Raw genomic sequence first — 17,566 nt, 5'->3', positions numbered from 1 at the left:
AAACAAAAGGCAAGGTCTATCTCCTTAAAAGGTGAGAGGACATCTCAAGTTATTCTGTTTAATTGCTTAAGGACAATCACTTCCTTGCTTATAATATTAGCATCTTTCTGGTTACCAAAAAGGAAAAAAGGATAACACACATCTAATGATGCTCTACCACGTGGCAAACATACAGACACATAAAATATATAAATAGCACACAGGAACATATTATAATCAAAATTAAAAACACTGTATATGAAAGATAATCATATAGGCTTAAGAACAGAGTAGAACTTCAGTGAAGCAATGAACACTTGGTTTGGGTAAAATAAAATAAACAATATGTATTTCAACATTTAAAATAAAAAGTTTTCAGATAAGACAAACAATGTTTGCAAAGATGCAGCAATGACATTTAGTTCAGTCCTTCTACAAATAAAGTTTGCATATGTTAAATGATGAGGGGAAGGCAATGAATATTGAATATTAATCATAAAGAAAACACAAACTAAAAATTTCAAGTCTCACAATTATACCCAAAAAAGACATATGTGTATGAATTGACTAAATCATTGGCCCTTGCCCAGAAAGCCAAATGCCTAAATAAAACCCCACCCAGCCAGTTCATTCTTAAGAGATCGTTGTTTAGTTAGCTATGTGAGTAGAGGACATTGCCTATATAGCTCACAATACAAGTCACTTGAATAACTCTAAAACTGGAGTCTGAAGAGACATGAATAATTGGATAATACTGTTCATCCCTGGAAAAGGAAGTTTCTCACAAAGGTATTTTAATGAACTGAATTCTTTTGCAAAGTTCTAGCTACAAAACTCCATCGTTAAACGTGTTCCAATTGATGTGCTGTAGAAACCAAAGAATGTGGTATATTGGATCCATAAAAAAAATCTTCTCCAGATTCAAAACCATGGCATGGTCAAATGAGGTTAGATGAATAAATATATGAAAAAAATAAAGAAATGAGGATTTATAAAATATTTTCTGTTTTCCCTAGAATTGTCTTATATTTAGTCATTGATTAAAATACTGTAAACACGCTTTGATCTGTTTACAAGTGTCAAATTAATTAAAAGTGAATTCTGTTTACCAGTTAGCATAATTCAGAAGTAAAATGCTTCAAAATATTAGCTAAGATACTACAGTTCAATGAGTGGGAGAGGGAGGATGAAATTACTGAAGCAGTTATCTTTCCTTTGAAATTACAGCCTATAAATCAACATTCCCAACTCCAAAGATCCATATTCCATGACCTATTAGTTTTGCTTTCCATAGACTTGGAAAAAATATGCTATTTCTGTCCTGGAAATATCAAAAATACCTATTTTTTTTCTGGGCTCCATATCAGGAGAATTACTTAACATGTAAAAAATGAGAGAAATCATCATTTTCCCCAAAGCACAGAGGGATCTGAATTTACAAAGCAAACATTCTCTGAAAAGACCTAATATTAAAGTGATATTTTAATAGTCATTTATAATTATTATCCTGATTTATTAAACTATAAAAATGGACTCATCAAAACTGTAAAAACAGTTCACAAAATCATTCACCACACTTTTTCAACATGGCTTACATGGCTTTAGAAGAATCTACTTAAAAGTTAGAATTTACAAAGGCAAAATAATGTTAAAAAATATATTCAAGGAACAAATATAAATAAAATTGTTCTTAACTGCATATATAAGTCCTGAATAATTGCAAATAAAATAAACATGGGAACTTTTACAATACTATCTTAATCATGCCTTTTCCTATTTCTAATGAAAATTCCTATTTTTCAATTTGTGGAAACCATTCAGGTTTTCATTTGTTTCCATTATAATAGACCCAGATGTGTCTGTGTGGGTTGTTACAAGAGGTTAGGCACTCTTCCCTTTGCTTCTATTAAAGCTTGCAAATTGTGTGTGTGTGTGTGTGTGGGGAACAGTACTATTTCAGAAGTCAGCATTCTGAACAAGAGGAATGATATTGAATGCAACCACCTCATACTCATGAACCATAGCCAATTGCCATGATTTAATCTTGCTGATCATGTAAGCTAATAGGTTCTAGGACTCGAGATATAAAAAGAAAAAAAGTGTCAAACTTGCTCAAATTGTCTCTGTATTCATCATTTGCTTTTGAACAAGAAGTTAGGTTTTATTTTTAATATCTTTAATAATCCTTAATTCATCTTTAATAATATTGTTTTATCCTTTGTTCTGTTTCGGGTTCAAATGGGAAAGTGTTTCTTTTTTTGATAGAAAAAAATGTTTGAAGCATCCCTTCAGTCTCATATTTTGCTAAAAAAGCATTTAAAATTAGTCCAACAATAATCTCTCTCCTAAATTTGATCAAATTTCAAAAGCCATATTTGAAAATATAGTTAACCCATTCTCCTTCCAAAAAAAAAAGAAAGTCTGAATGTCAAATACCCATTTTGTAAGTGTCAGAGATGAATACATTTTGTGTAAGGAGTATGTCTTTTTCACCATTTGAAAAATGCTTTGAATGGTCTCATATGTAGAAGGTAAATACTGACAAGACATGCCATGAAGCAATAGCTTTGGATAGAATGAACTATAAATACAGGTCTTATTGCTTTCTCTTATTTTTAAAAAAATTTGAATTCTTATTACAAAGAATCTTATATTTCTAAAGTGAATGTAACTCTGACATTGACTATCTTTATTTTACAATTTATACTGCTAAGTTCAAGTGCTGATTAGCTAAATTAAAAAAATTAAACAAGAAATATCCACAAATTTTAAAAGCAATCAAACTTCTATTAGAAAACTTGAAAAAAGTTACTCCTATCTTTTCAAATTGGTGTTTCCAAATGTTCATTCCAATGAATATTTTAAGATCATGTTCTACAGTTTTCTGAAAAATATGTAGTCAGTTTATAACTATACAATCATATATAAACAATATATACTAAAAATATTTCATAAAAATATTCTGAACTGATTTGGTTCCTATTCACCTGAAGTTCTCAGTGCCACAGGAAAACATCAGTGAAGACAACCAGTCACTATCAACAGCACTGGACTAAGAAGTAAAATATATTAGAAAAGAATAAACAAGTAAGTTATAAAGCAGTAGTAAAAACAACAATTAACTGATACAGGAACACCTCAGAGAATTTTCTCCATTCCTGCTTTACAAACAGGAGAAACAGAGAGACCTAAACAATCATATTGTTTAACACCTACTGAGTTCTTACAGAGGGATCTACAGAAAAATGTAGGAAGCTACAGGCTAAAAATCTTGACCTGAGCAGTAGGAGCTACACTGAAAATTCTAATAAGGGCAGAACAAGGGAACACCTGGACAGTTATTTAATTAAGGATCTCAGCATGAGTCATAAAAGGGATATCAGAATGAGAAATTATTCCAAGATTTAATTGTAAAGGTTGACTGTCAAGAATGCCAAAGACATTCCAACTCATCTACATCTGGACTTTTTTATTTTGCAACACGTATACTTGCATATGGAATATTGAATAGGACAAAAACCAACAAAAAAGTTGGCTAAGACCTCCTACTGAAAATAACTGGACAAAATGCCAATTAGGTAAAGGAACTGCTTCAGATACCAAATTAGTACTTTAAGTGTAGTAACTACCTGGAACACTAAGTGTGATTAACAAAATGAAGCAAGGATCAAAGGTAAAATCATTGTTATTTGTCAATGAGGTAGAATATTGCAGTAAACTATGACTTCATGCTACTGATATTTTAAAAGAAATACAGGAGAGCATGATATTAACCTCGAGAAAAGTAATAATATAATTCAGAATACTCTGGCCCAGTTAGTTTGAATCATAGATCCCAGCAGTTTCTCCAATAATGAAGGGAAACAAGAGTTTATAGTAGGATAGGGATAACTGTGATCAGTGTTTCTGAGGATTAATCACTAGACAGCCAATTCCTTATTTTAGGGCTTTCTAGAAGTCACACACCTATATTCCTATTTGGAAATGGAGACCGTTTTCCTTGCCTATCTCAAATAGCTGTTTGTTGAGTTAACCATCAAGTATCTAAAAGAATGACAGAAATCAGACCATCAACTTTCCTCCCCAGACCATTATAATTATGATCTATATATTTTTACATTGCCATAAGAAAAAGGGATTTTCTACATTGTGTTGTAATTATTCAGGAACAAGTTTTTCTTCCTTTTTAGACTGTAAGCTCCTTGAAGACAAACTATCACTCATTAATCTCTCTCTAAGGGCATCTAGAAGGAATACAGTTAATATTTGTTAAGGAACAAATTATTAACAGCCTTTTTCCAGATTTTTCTCATAATTGATCCAATTAGTCCTAACAAGTAAATTAAAAGTAAGCTTCTCTCTACAGTACTATTACATGGTAAAATACAAAACAGAAAGTGGTCAGTGGAGGTAAAAATACCATCTGTACGCTACCTGGGAAACCATTAGGTTCCCACTAGGTAGTGTTAGACAAATGGCAAAAAGAAAACAGATAAGGGTTATTTTGCTTACATATCACATCAGAGAAGAATGCTTAGGCCACCACCTAGTCCATATTTCTTACATTCACTTACAGAATTGTGTACAACATCCTCAAAAACAGTCCTGTTGGTGCTGTTTACAAGACGGGTACATCTGCAGAGTTTTAAATTCCATTTTCAAGGAGGAAAGTATCTAAGTATAATCAGACGAGAGTAATAAAATACACTGACCTGGATCTGTTGCTGCAGGAGATTAATTTTGTGCTGCTGTTGCAGAAGTTGCTGCTGTTGTCTCGCAATCTATCAGAAATAAAGTTTCATTAAGTTAAAATGAAATGCTTACACCTCTGCCATTACCTCGGGTATTTCTCCTGGCATTACAACAATGTTTTACTGCACCTCTATGTGAAAGAGTTCCTATAAAATGAAAGAGGCCAAATCAGAAAGATGGATGAAAGGAAAAATTTTTAAACAAGTGCCATCTCTCCGCTTTATCTGTAGGAAAACTACCCCTTTAATTACATTTGTGAGCTATTCACCTATATCTGCACTGGTCAGCTGGAAATCATGGGATTTTAGAAATCGAATCCTTGTAGAATAGAGATAGAAAATCTCTGGCTACATTTTTCTAAATGGCTTAATTTGAATGTAAAAAGTAAAATCTGTAAGCAAAGACACGAAAAATCTGTTACTGTTTAATATGGTCTATGTCGGCAAAACCTTTCCTGATACAAAGATTTTTCAGAACTGATACATTTACAAATATTTTTAAAGGAGTGCCAAAGAACACAGCAAAAAGGAAAAAATCTTTAGCTTTTTTTGCTGATGCTGTCTGTGATGTACAAAATATTTTTAAAAACAAATTAAGCTGTAATTTAACATTTATCCATTTATCCTTTTGAGGACAATGTGTTTATTTTACAGTACAGGATCCATATGCAAATTTTATATTTCCTTGTTTCATCCAACAATCAAATTGAACATCTAAACACATTACCTGGTCTATAAAAAGAAATGTTAACCATTTAATGCAAGCCCTACTGATGACTGTCTCTGGCCCTCAGGAAGTCAAACAGCTTCCTTAAGATAATGGTGTTTACTATGAAGTATGAGTCAGGCATCAGGCCGCTATTCACTCAAAAGCTGAGCTGCTACAGCTTGAAGTCCAGAGAGTGATCCTTAGTGAGAACACACTCACTGCCAACCTAGGAAGCCAGAGAGAAAAGCAGCCAGAGAGCACTCAGAAGGACTTTGTTTAGTACTGCCTTTTTGTCAAGAGTGTCTTTTCTTCCTATTTCTTCCTACTTCCAAAAGTCAGTATTCTAGAATGGGTTATGTTGGGAGTGAAAATGAGTGTAAATCAGTTCCAAGCTATATACTTCCCAAGCCTTTTTGATGTTCTAGCCTATGCAGGGGGTAGTGCCCAAATTATATCTAATTCAGCACAAGATGGCAATGTAGCAGTCTGCTTCTAAATGTTGCTTTATGACTTCGATGACAACTGGTTCCTACTGGAAGCCATGATAAAGCCGCCCCTAATGTAGACTACAGTGTGAGAAATGAGACTACTCCTTGCCAGAGCTTTATGCTTAAAATGGAAATCGTATTTAATCAGGTTGGGATGGCCCACTCTGCTTGTGGAAATTCAAATCAGAAATGTACAACTCACTCTGCAGCTCTAGGTATAGATGCTGGATCCTCTGAATATTTATTTCCTCTTAGCAAACCAGTGAAATGCCACTAGGCATCTAATATTGATGGTCCCTCCTAAATGATAAAGTGCTGCATAGAAATGCATCCAAAACACCATAGTGCAATTACTATCATCCACTCTAGACGTATGGGTTTGACACAGTGAAGTATGGTACATAAGCACCATGTGGCTCAAATTCTGAATTTTATTTGCCAATCGGTTGAGCTACATGCTCGCTTCATTGAGCATGACAACCTAGTTTTAAGTGTCATTTAATTTTCATTTTGAAATATAATTACAAAGTGTTCACTGTAAGATATCACTCGTCTGCAAATGTGTCAAGATTAATTTGTGCTAGCTTATTCACAAGTGTCAATAGTTAATTACTGTGTCATCTCTGGATGGCTAAATGACATTCTAACTTCTGATTTTTTACAGTGTTCCTTTATGTTATTTTCCATTAGGGGCTGAGTCCATATTCCTACATGTGGGCAAATATTCAAGCATATAAAATACCAGACATCACAACTCATTAAAATCAACAGAGCATATATTGCTCATATAGTCCTATAAAATACATTTAACTGAAAAGATAATTCCAGTAATAATGTCAGATTCCTAAAAACTGCACATTAATTTGGATCTGTCTGATCTAAAGCATCAGGGACTACTCTATAGGATCACTGTTAGATTAATGTACTCTTAAGAGACAAGAAAAAACATTTGGGAAAGTGATTTATTTTTAAAAGATATACATATAAACTTTGCTTTTTTTTTTCCTTCATTCTCACTTCTAAGTCAATCAAGTCAAATACTTTTAGGAACCATGTACTAATTTGTATTCAATGACTTACCTATGCTATAGATAGTGACCATGTGATGTATCATCCAAACCAAGAAAACTTTCACAAGTAAAAGGAGGCAGGGTATTTTTACTCTAGAAAACAGGCACTATACCAGGGCTATCTGGGGAAATCTGAAATGTATGGTCACCTCTTTGGACTTTAAACCTGTAGAAAATCATTGGACCAATGAACTAAAAGATTCCCAAAGTTTTTCTGGAACAGAACCCCCTTTTTCTGGATAAGGAAAATAAGGCCCAGAGAAAAGTCACTTACTCATAGTGAAGCTACAGAGGGATTATATGTGATGTCTGTATGAATAAGCATCCCCAAGTCATTAGTCAAATCCAAACCTGAAACAATGTATCATTTTAGTTATGCCCAGTTTCTATGATGCCTTTTTTTGTACACATATTCCCTCAATATTCTTGAAGACCCTAGATTTCCAGAAGGCTTTTTTTTTCCATCTTTTCTTATTTTTTATTTTTATTTTTTAGGAAAGCTTACAACAAATAAGCCAATCAATGTGATGATTACTCTCTGAGCCTGGCACATTCCACATCTCCAGTGCGTCAGCGCCTTTTGCAGGGCTCACCTGTTCTTGCTGCTGGCGAGCAAGGTCCATTTGCTGCCGTTGTTTCTCAATTTGTGAGGCTGCCAGTTTTTTCTGTTCATCATGCGCTGCCAGAAGCTGCTCCCGTAAACTGATCAGCTGGGTAATCATGGTGGAGAGCTGCCGTTCTTTTTCTGCCAGGCTCTCAGGTGTACCTAAGACAGAAGCAAGAAGAGATCTCACAAGCTTGAAAAATAACTGGACGAATAAGGGAAAGGAGGGCAGAATTTAGAAAGGGACTATCCTAAGACATTTAAAGATCTGCGGCAATGACTGGAGGCCACTGAGGGTGCAGGAACACCAGAGAGTAATTATAGCAGTGGAATGAATGCTGGGGTTCCTCATTGTTCCTGCCAAGAAAAAAGTTTTGTCCCTAGTAAAATTCTCATTCACTCTCCCCTCTTGCTCTAAAAAAAAAAAAAGCAGACTTATCCCCATTCTCTCCTTTTTGCCCCCAATCTATCTGATCAAGCTAGGAAATCCATGGTATTTAACACAAAAGATCAGAAACTATAGATTGTAATATTCTATAATCACCTCTAAGCTTAGTGACTAACAGTATCTAAGACATAGTACATGCTTAATAAAAGTTACTTGAGGAAGTTTCTGATCCTTGCCCTCACAAAATTTTCTATTGTATAAACATCTGTCACTGAAGTTTAGAAGTTAGGAGTCAATCTCCTGGCCACAGAGAAAATTCTACAGAGAGAATTAAAACTGCCTCAGGTGAGACAAAATTGAATGTGATTTTTTTTTTTTTTTTCCTGAGAAAGGATCAAGCTAAAATTCCCAAGTTCATCTGTAAAGGCAACAGTGTTGCTTGGGGGGGGGTTCTATCACCCCTTTGTCATTTATCATTTTTCAAAGAGAAAAAAACGCATTCAAGGTTGAAAAGGTTATGCATAAGGATATGCTGTTTAATGAATATGATGTCGCTGAACACTTATGGTATGCACTAATGGTGCTGAACAGTCTTTTTATGGGCAAATTGCACAGCTCTCCTAAGTAAAGGGTACAGAATCCTTTTGTGAATCTAAATTAGAGCATTTTACCGCAGCATAAGATAAGAATTTCAACCCACTGTATCTGAGCCACACAGATTTCATTATGAAGAAATGATCTGTGATTTGAAAGCTTTTCAGAAAAATGCCACCAGCTGTCAAAGGGGACAAAGATTGCCAATTTTTGTGTGTGCAGGAGAGACTTCCAACCTCCTTATGAAACTCCCTCATTCCTACTAAGAAAGCACCATTACGATCTGAGAAAATATTTTAATTATGAGCGGCCTTATTTTTAAAGTAGCCCAAAGGAGAAAGAGAAACTTCAGAGGATGCAGGCTAGCACTTGTTAGTATATGATTTCTGAAAGGTAGAACTGATGTCAACAGAGAAGCTACCACATTTAGGAGTATCTTGGGATTCTTAATATCAACTTGGGTCCAAAAAAAAAAAAAAAAAAGAGCTGTCAGTATCTCTTATATCCTCAGATTTACTGAGCTGAACGATGGCCTAAAATCAAAATTAAAGGAAAAATAAAGTTGTTAGAAAGTGTATTCCACTGATAAGGAAACAAATACTGTATCAAGGCTAGTGGCCAGCTACTCTTTCTAGATCCTGGAATTTATTAAAAGAAAATGGGTTTTTACTTCAGCCATGGGAATTTCATCTTGGTAAAAGGAAGAATTTATTGATCTAGAACTTCCAAAATACAAAGGTAGATTCCCAAAAAGAATCATAAGATCCATAAGATTTCTTGAAAAGGACGAAAAGTTCTACTAATGTTTTCATTAATATATACAGGAATGAGAAAATACAACACAAGAATGAGATTTTTAAAATTTACATATTGAATAAATTTTTAATTCAATAAATATTTCCTGAATTGCAACTATGTGTTAGGTACTATATCGAGAACTAAGGACAGCGTGGCAAGTAAAAGCAGACACAGTCCCTATTCTTAGGTAGTTTGTAGTTGAAAATTTGAAGAGACAGGCCGGGCATGGTGGCTCATGTCTGTCATCCTAGCACTTTGGGAGGCTGAGGCGGGTGGATCGCCTGAGGTCAGGAGTTCAACACTAGCCTGACCAATATGGTGAAACCCCATCTCTACTAAAAATACAAAATTTAGCTGGGCATAGTGGCGGGTACCTGTAGTCCCAGCTACTTGGGAGGCTGAGGCAGGAGAATCACTTGAACCTGGGAAGCAGAGGTTGCAGTGAGCTGAGGCCACGCCACTGCACTCCAGTCTGGGTGACAGAGTAAGACTCCATCTCAAAAAAAAAAAAAAAAAAAAAAAAAAAAAAAAATTGAAGAGACACCTTAGTCATGTAATCAAACATGTAAATGTAAACTACAACTACATAGGAATTTCAAATAAGACAAATGTTCTGTGGGAGTTTAACCAAATTTGGGTGCCCAAGTTCAGGGAAAGTAATCTGAAAAAGCAACAAATTTACAGAAGGATAAGTAGGAGTTAATTAGACAAAGAGTTGGAGCATGGTTTGAAGGAGCTTTCCAGAAAACATTAAATTGCAATGACAAAGAAACTACAACTGAAGAAACGGTTGCAAGAGGGTGGTTGGTGGTCAAGGAGCTTATCCAAAGGAGAAAACACTATAGGCAAAGGCCATGTGTGTGTGTGTGTGTGTGTGTGTGTGTGTGTGTATACATATATATTGGGGGTGGAGAGCAGTTTGGTGTGTTCCAGAAATTGAAAGTAGTGAAACTTGAGCAAGGAAAATAAACAGGAATAGAGCATTAGATTAGGCTGGAGAGCTAGTAAGAGGGCAAACCATTAGCACCTTATAGACCATGTGTGATGATCTACATATTTATTCTAAGAATGATTCCTAATCACTAAAGTATTTTAAGAAATGAATGATATGGTCATTTTGGTTGCAGTGTGGTGAATAGATTGGAAAGATATGAGATAAATGGGATGTATATACATTTTATTATCTATATGTTGTGCAATATTCTAACATACATGTAATTTTACTGTAATACCTGTCTATATGCTATAACTTGAGAAGTTTATTGGATATAGTGATAGTTACTGTACTATAATTTTTTGTTACTAAAGAAGAGCTTACACAGGAAATCTTGGGCAAGGACCAATACAAGAGTTGGATCTAGTATTTAGATTCCCCAATAAAAACTGGAAAAGTTTCTCTGCTTCCATCTTAAACAATCTTTCAACCATCTTCGACTTATTCCCCTTTCTCCTCTGCATAGGCACAGAGAGGCTAAAGATAAAATGTAAATGACTTCTTAGCCTCTTCTGTTCACAGTGAAACCAAAAGATTTATAAATGCATTGGTGCTTCCAGGGTTAATAGATACATATAAGTATACCTGAATTTATGGAATAACACCATTTAGCTGAATCCAATTGTAAACAGTCAGCAGCATCTAAATTTTTTCTTTGGACTTAAAAGATACACCTTTAAGAAGAAAATGCAGAAAGCAGTATTTTTAAAATGAGAATTTAAACACTCATATAAGGCTGTCACTATTTTTTCCTTAAACTTGAGGAGTACATACAGTCAACTCCCACTATCTATAGGTTGCACATCCGCCGATTCAACCAACCACAGACTCAGCCAACCTCAAGTTGAAAATATTTTTAAAAACAATAACAACACAATAAAAAATAATACAAATAAAACAATATAATATAACAACTATTCACACAGTATTTACATTGTATTATGTGTTATAAGTAATCTAGAGATGATATGAAGTATGTGAAAGAATATGCATGGGTTATATGCAAATACCAGGCCAACTTACATAAGGAACTTGAACATCCTCAGATTTTTTAATGTATATATTTTGAATAGTGGCATTAAAAATGAAGTTGGAGTGAAACATAGTCGTGTGACAAATCTGAAATTCCCCCTGTATTGGGGATCATATATATAGCCAAGTAGCCCTTGAGGCTCAAATTAGGGAAAAAACAATTTACACCATACAATAGCTTATATTCAAAATGTGCAGATTAATTTGTGTGTGTGCGTGGAGGTGGGAGGGGGATGCATTTATCTGTTCTGTACCCACTGTATTTTTTCGGCTATAATGGGTTAAAGCCAAGCATTTAAGACCTATGATGCTGGATTTTTCTGTTTTAATTAACAGCATGTGTTTATGCCACTGTAATAAAAATAACATCAAGTCTAAATCACATTGACCATCCAACCTGTGAATACAAGTTTTTTTATCTTAAAAAAATTAAACATGAAACTTTGCCATGGCAAAGGAACTACAACTGTCAGAGTTGCTGAAAGAACAGATAATTATGGGACATAAAGGGGCAACCAAAATATAGTCAAGTTTTGTTAAAGATGGCAAAAGACCTTAGAATGTTCTTATGCATTAACTCTATATAGAAAATAGTATATTGGCCAGGTGCAGAGACTCATGTCTGTAATCCCAACACTTTGAGAGGCTGAGGTGGGGGATTGCTTGAAGCCCAGAGTTTGAGACCTACTTGGGCAACATAGTAAGAACCTGTCTCTTCAAAAATTTTTTGTAAAAATAAGCTGAGCATAGTAGCACACACCTGCAGTCCCAGCTACACAGGAGACTGAGGCAGGAGGATTACTCGAGCTCAGGAGTTCAAGACTGCCATGAGCCATGATTGTGCCACTGCACTCCAGCCTGGGTGGAAGAGACTATCTCTCAAAAAGAAAGAAGAGAAAAATCAAGTCCTAAATCATGTTTGGAGGTTTGATAAAATCAACTTGGAAAAAAAGTAAACCAACTTCTGATGATCTGCCCAGGCCAGCAGAGGTCATCAGGAGCTACCTAACATCATCTGTTTCATGTCCTTCAAGCTATCTTAAAATGATTCTCTAAAAAGCACTGTCAGAAAATAGTCTTCTGCCTCCCACATAAAAACAGAGGTAGTTTCATAAACCACAAAAAGGGAGCCAGCAAAAGCACTTCTGTACACAACTTCTCTACAAGTCAGCATGCCTGCTTTTATCCAATATCACACACAGTGTGCGCCTGACACTCTACTATAAACCATATCTATTCTCCAACTCCAAAGACAGTGCAGCAGGGTTTTTTTTTTTCTTTTTCTTTTCTTTCTTTCTTTCTTTCTTTTTTTTTTTTTTCGTTCCATAGGGTCGTCTTTATACCCAAACCACATCTGTCTTGAGTTTCTCTCAGATTAGTCAGGTGGATCAGTGCTCCCCAGGGCCTGCTCCAGCTGAAGTATTTTAATTTGACTAAACACCTGATTTATTTTATCTCTCCGATGAGAAAGGCAGTTTGTCTTAATAGAGCCTGTCAGCCCACAGCCCCATTCACAGCAATTTACAGGCAGCCAGGGACGCTGGAAGAGAAGAGTGCCGTGATTCTGTATTTTATCCTCCTCCAGAAAGCACCTAAAAGCAGCTATTCACTGCTACTGCATGTGGCATTTTAGAACTGAATTAGCTTTTTATTCAAGTAACTACACTTGTTGTGAATAGCTTATCTGTAAAATTGCTACATTCACTACTGATTTTATTAACCTTTGGCTCTATCACAAAATGGTCTTCAGTTAGGAAAGACCTTTAAAATTGACACATTTTTTTTTTCTTAGGGGCCTTTATTCCAGTGACTTCAGATTTACTGAATTTGATCCATTGAATTCTTTACCAGTTGTACTTAAAATTTTGAGTCTCAATAGGAAGTCAATAGTGCATAAATAAGGAAACACTTTTCAAAATATAAATATGATGGCAATTTCCCCCATCAAAAGTTTTCAAATACCATCTTTCATTATAACAGTTTCAAAATCAGCCCTCTAGCCTTTTTTGGTCACAATCTGAAGAACTTGAAAAAAATAAGTGAAATTACTATTTTTTTTAACTTTACAAACTACTACTACCTGTCCCCAGGCCCAAAGCCACAGAGAAGATTCAAAACCTCAAAACGATGAGAATTTAGGTAAAATAAGATAAATAAGACAATTCTCTTATTGATGTAGCATGAAAAATAGAAATAAAAAATTAAGTTTAAAATTTATTTAAAAGCCTTTTTTTACATCAGTTCACAAAAGTTAGCACCACAGTCTGCTAATTTTGCCCTTATGATATATATGTAATCAAAATCAGTGGTGCTAGAAATAAGACTGGTCATTGGGAAGTCACTGAAGACCAGATCCGGATTAAGCAGGCAACTTGCAGAGCACTTTACTAAATGGAGATTTACCTCACCCCTTCCATAGTATTCCCATACGTAGAACTTTTACAATATAAAAATCTTACACAGGTCATTCATTAAATAGGTATCCTCTGAAAGGGAGTCACTGCTATGTGATAACAACTAAGTTTTTCTAATGAGAAAATCGAGAAACGACACAGCAATGGAGAAAGACAAAAAGAGTTAAGAGAGGAAAAGAGAGAAAATGAGTACAAGAACAGTTAAATTAAATTTTGTGCATTGCTCCACATCCTTTTTATCTCTAATCAAATGGGCTAGGCATGGTAGCTCACAATTGCAATCCTAGCAATTTGGGAGGATAAGGTGGCAGAATCTCTTGAGGCCAGGAGGTTGACGCTGCAGTGAGCTATGACTGCATCACTGCACTACAGTCTGGGCCACAGGGTGAGATCCTGTTTTTTTTTTGTTTTTTTTTTTTTAAAAAAAAAAAAAAAGAAAGAAATGAAGGGCAATGGTGTTAAAATACCAAGCCAAATAAAATTAATAGCCAACAAATGGCATTCTCTAGAAACATGTCCTGGGGAATTTAAAATGAGACTTAAACCTAGTCATTCTCCTGTATTAGATCAATGCACACATTAATAAACTTAATCGGACTTAACAAGGAAATTACAAGAAACCTGGGTAACTAACAAATGTCTGTGTTTAGAGTAGTGGGTAGGGGTGGCACTGACACTGGAGTGGAGTTCTGATGAACAGACACTTTTTCACATCAATCCTAGAAAGATTAAAGCACTTAGCAGTAATTCCAAAGCAACATCAATCAAGGAACTCAGTCAACAATCCAGAAAGATTATAAATTAAGTTGAAAACAAAAGCTCTTAAGAATCAATTCCCCGGTCAGTTCTAATTTTTTTAATGGATATCATTTTAGAAGAAAGCCAAAATACAATGCTAGTCATAAAAGAAAGCTGCATGGCTCTTTTCTGCCCACAGATAACCTGGGAAAACTGCTGCATCTTTACACTGCAGCCTCCTCACACATCTGATGGACTATGATGTCTCCACTTACAAGCTCAGTCCATCATTTAGCATTGGCCTTTTTGGATACAGCCTTCTTTTAAATGTCACAAAACATAGCAGCAAAAAGTCAACAAAAAATAAACAGGGTAAGCTGAAGAGACTAACAATCTATCAGAAGGTCCCCTGATAAAAGTTACTTTGTGGTGACTGCCTGAGAAAGGAACCCCTGTCCCAGCATACCAGCAGCTAATTTGAGTTTTGAATCCAATAGCAGTTTTAAAAGCTTTCCACACTAAAAGGCCCCAGTGCATCATAAAGATAAAGGATTTCAGTACAAAACCATCACAAAGACCTCTATTATCTTATCAGTCTTTGGTTACAACAGCTGAACCAATATGACTAAATTCTGAATGACTTTTTTCAAAACAGCAGAATACTGGAATTTCTTTGTTTTCTCATCAGTCAGCTATTGTCATTGCTCCCATATGCTACTGTCCATTGCTCAGTAAATAAAAAGTTTAATAAATGCAGCAATTGTGCTCTTAGGAATCACTTAGGGACCACTTCACAGGAAGCGTGCCTCATGAGTTGAGGTATAGGCTGTTTGTTACTGTTGTTGTTTTCTTTTTCACTGATTGTATGAGAATTTCCTTCTTGATATTCACATTTAAAATGTCATTAGAATCTACAGTGTACAAACAAGGCAAAAATACTCAGGTATTTCCTAAATTAAGATCAAACTCTCCTATACCAGGCACACTCAAGTCTCCTACTTCCCCTCTTCCTGGCTGCAAAAGGAAATCTATTCCTGGATCAACTGAGGTCTATTCATGTTGCAAATCCTAACAGAGCAAGAACAATCCATGGAATCCTGCCATCTAGGCTCCCAACTTCACAGCTGGGCTTTTAAAACACATTGTGCTTTATAAGCCCATCCTTTTTGGATCTGGAAATGAAGGTATTCTGAAGCATCTCTCCTTCAATATAAGACAGACTGTCTTTACATTACTGTTTTCTGTGGGTGACCGCCAGTCACTGGCTACATCTCCATAACCTACACATAAAACTAGTAACTTCTGGCCTTTCAGAAACATGAAATTCTTTTGTCCTCTAAAGGGGAAAAACAATTAAATCATTTGTGTCAATATCACCGCCAAGTATTGCAGGATTGGCTCTTTCTCTAGAAGCTCCATGAGTCAGGAGAGGAAGGGAAGGAGTAAGAAAAAAAGACTTTAATAACAAGGCATTTTCTTTAAAATTCTTGTTGTTATCTTAATCCTCATCCTAAAGGTTGCATTGTTATTTTCATTTTACAGATGAAAAACTAAGCTATTGAGAGATAAAATAATTTGACCAAATCATGGAGCATTTAAGTGAATCTGAATTCACATCTTCTAATTTTTAATCCAAGGGAGTCTGGAGTCTAAGGGAGAGGTATCTTCCCTCATCTCACACTTAGAATACATAGTTAGGGAATTTCTAAAAGTTAGGAGCCATATTCTGAGGTACCAAGAATCCTAATGCTATGTACAGCTAAGAGAATATGCAACTAAAAGGAATGAAGAAATACACAAATTCTCAGTTAAGGCTTTGTTTACAAAATAAGGCAAGAGCTTGGCTAGCAATCAGATAACCAAAGAGGTAAGTAAATTGAACTTTGACATCTTATGGATGTGAAAACAGATCTTGATATTAAGTGGCATGCCTGAATTACTCCAGAAATTAGCAGCAAGCCTGGCAGACCAGATTCTCTGTGTGTTTATTCCCCAACCCTTCTCTTCCCAAATAGCATATGGCTTCCTGGTTTCAGGCCCAAATACAGTGATTATGCAGACTCCAACATTCTCTGGCATTCTCTGGCATTCTCCAGCATTCCAGATACAATATTTACAACACCCATGAAAGAATGAGAAATACACTCAAATATTTGCATGAGTCCAGAGTGCTGCTGCCCCGGGTGCAGTGTGTCTGTAGGCTGAGGCTGCCAGGTTCTAGCCAAGAGAAAGGTATGTGGAGAAGTCTAGGAAGTGAGTCTAGTATGATTTGAGAAACCTCCCAGATACAACTAAGGCTTGGGACAGTTACCCATACAAACACACCACATACTGTGCCCATTTCTAGAGTGTATTTACAATTTGCCTAGAGGAAATCGAGGGAATCTCTGTCCTAGCCCACCATGCCCCTTCATACAATAATAATAGCTTAAACTTATACTGCAATTGCTTTGCACTGGGAAAAGCTTTATATATTAAGTTATCTATTCTTCACAACAGTCCTATGAAGTAGGTCATACTGTTACCTCCACTTTAAAGACAAGGAAACTGAAGCATGCAAAGGTAAATCAGCTTGCCCAAATCCTTAGCTATTAAATAATACATCTGAGATTCAAAATCAGCAATCTGGTGACAGATTCTGTCCTCTTTACCACTATGATAAATGGAGAATGGAATTCCTGAATGTCCTACCTTCTCAAAATTACTTTACCCAACAGACAAAAGCATCTGAGATTTTCCTTATAATCCATTTTTAAGGATGTTTTGTTTTGTTGGAATATAACATTTCCTAAATATAATGTTTTCTAAAGTGAAAGCACTTCTCTAGGGAAGTATCTATGAAACTCTATTTTCTTTAAAATAGCCCAGCAACTAGTACAATGTCCTGTGACCTTTCAGTCCAAGTCACAAATATCCAACACTGCTTGTAGTCATCTAATTTACTCTCCTCTTCCATACTCACTGTCATACTATTTTTCTTTTTTTTCTCACTCTGATCCTGTTTCCT

At 35.5% G+C, this 17,566-nt stretch overlaps 1 protein-coding gene across 35 annotated transcripts in view; it reads right to left on the bottom strand.

Annotated features, from left to right (window-relative positions):
• The window catches only part of SOX6 (SRY-box transcription factor 6), a 784,476-nt gene that overhangs the window by 209,834 nt on the left and 557,076 nt on the right, over window positions 1-17,566 (bottom strand). For all 35 annotated transcript variants that reach the window (XM_050759333.1, XM_050759335.1, XM_050759331.1 and 32 more), the window contains 2 exons: window positions 7,591-7,763; window positions 4,692-4,760 (listed from right to left, as the gene is read on the bottom strand). In XM_050759333.1, the coding sequence (XP_050615290.1) occupies window positions 4,692-4,760; window positions 7,591-7,763 (242 nt within the window). The remainder of the gene's footprint in view (window positions 1-4,691; window positions 4,761-7,590; window positions 7,764-17,566) is intronic.

This window comes from Macaca thibetana, chromosome 14 (assembly GCF_024542745.1).
Source record: "Macaca thibetana thibetana isolate TM-01 chromosome 14, ASM2454274v1, whole genome shotgun sequence".
Lineage (NCBI taxonomy): Eukaryota > Metazoa > Chordata > Mammalia > Primates > Cercopithecidae > Macaca > Macaca thibetana.
Note: the sequence above shows the minus strand (reverse complement) of the source record. Positions and strands in the feature narration are given on the sequence as shown.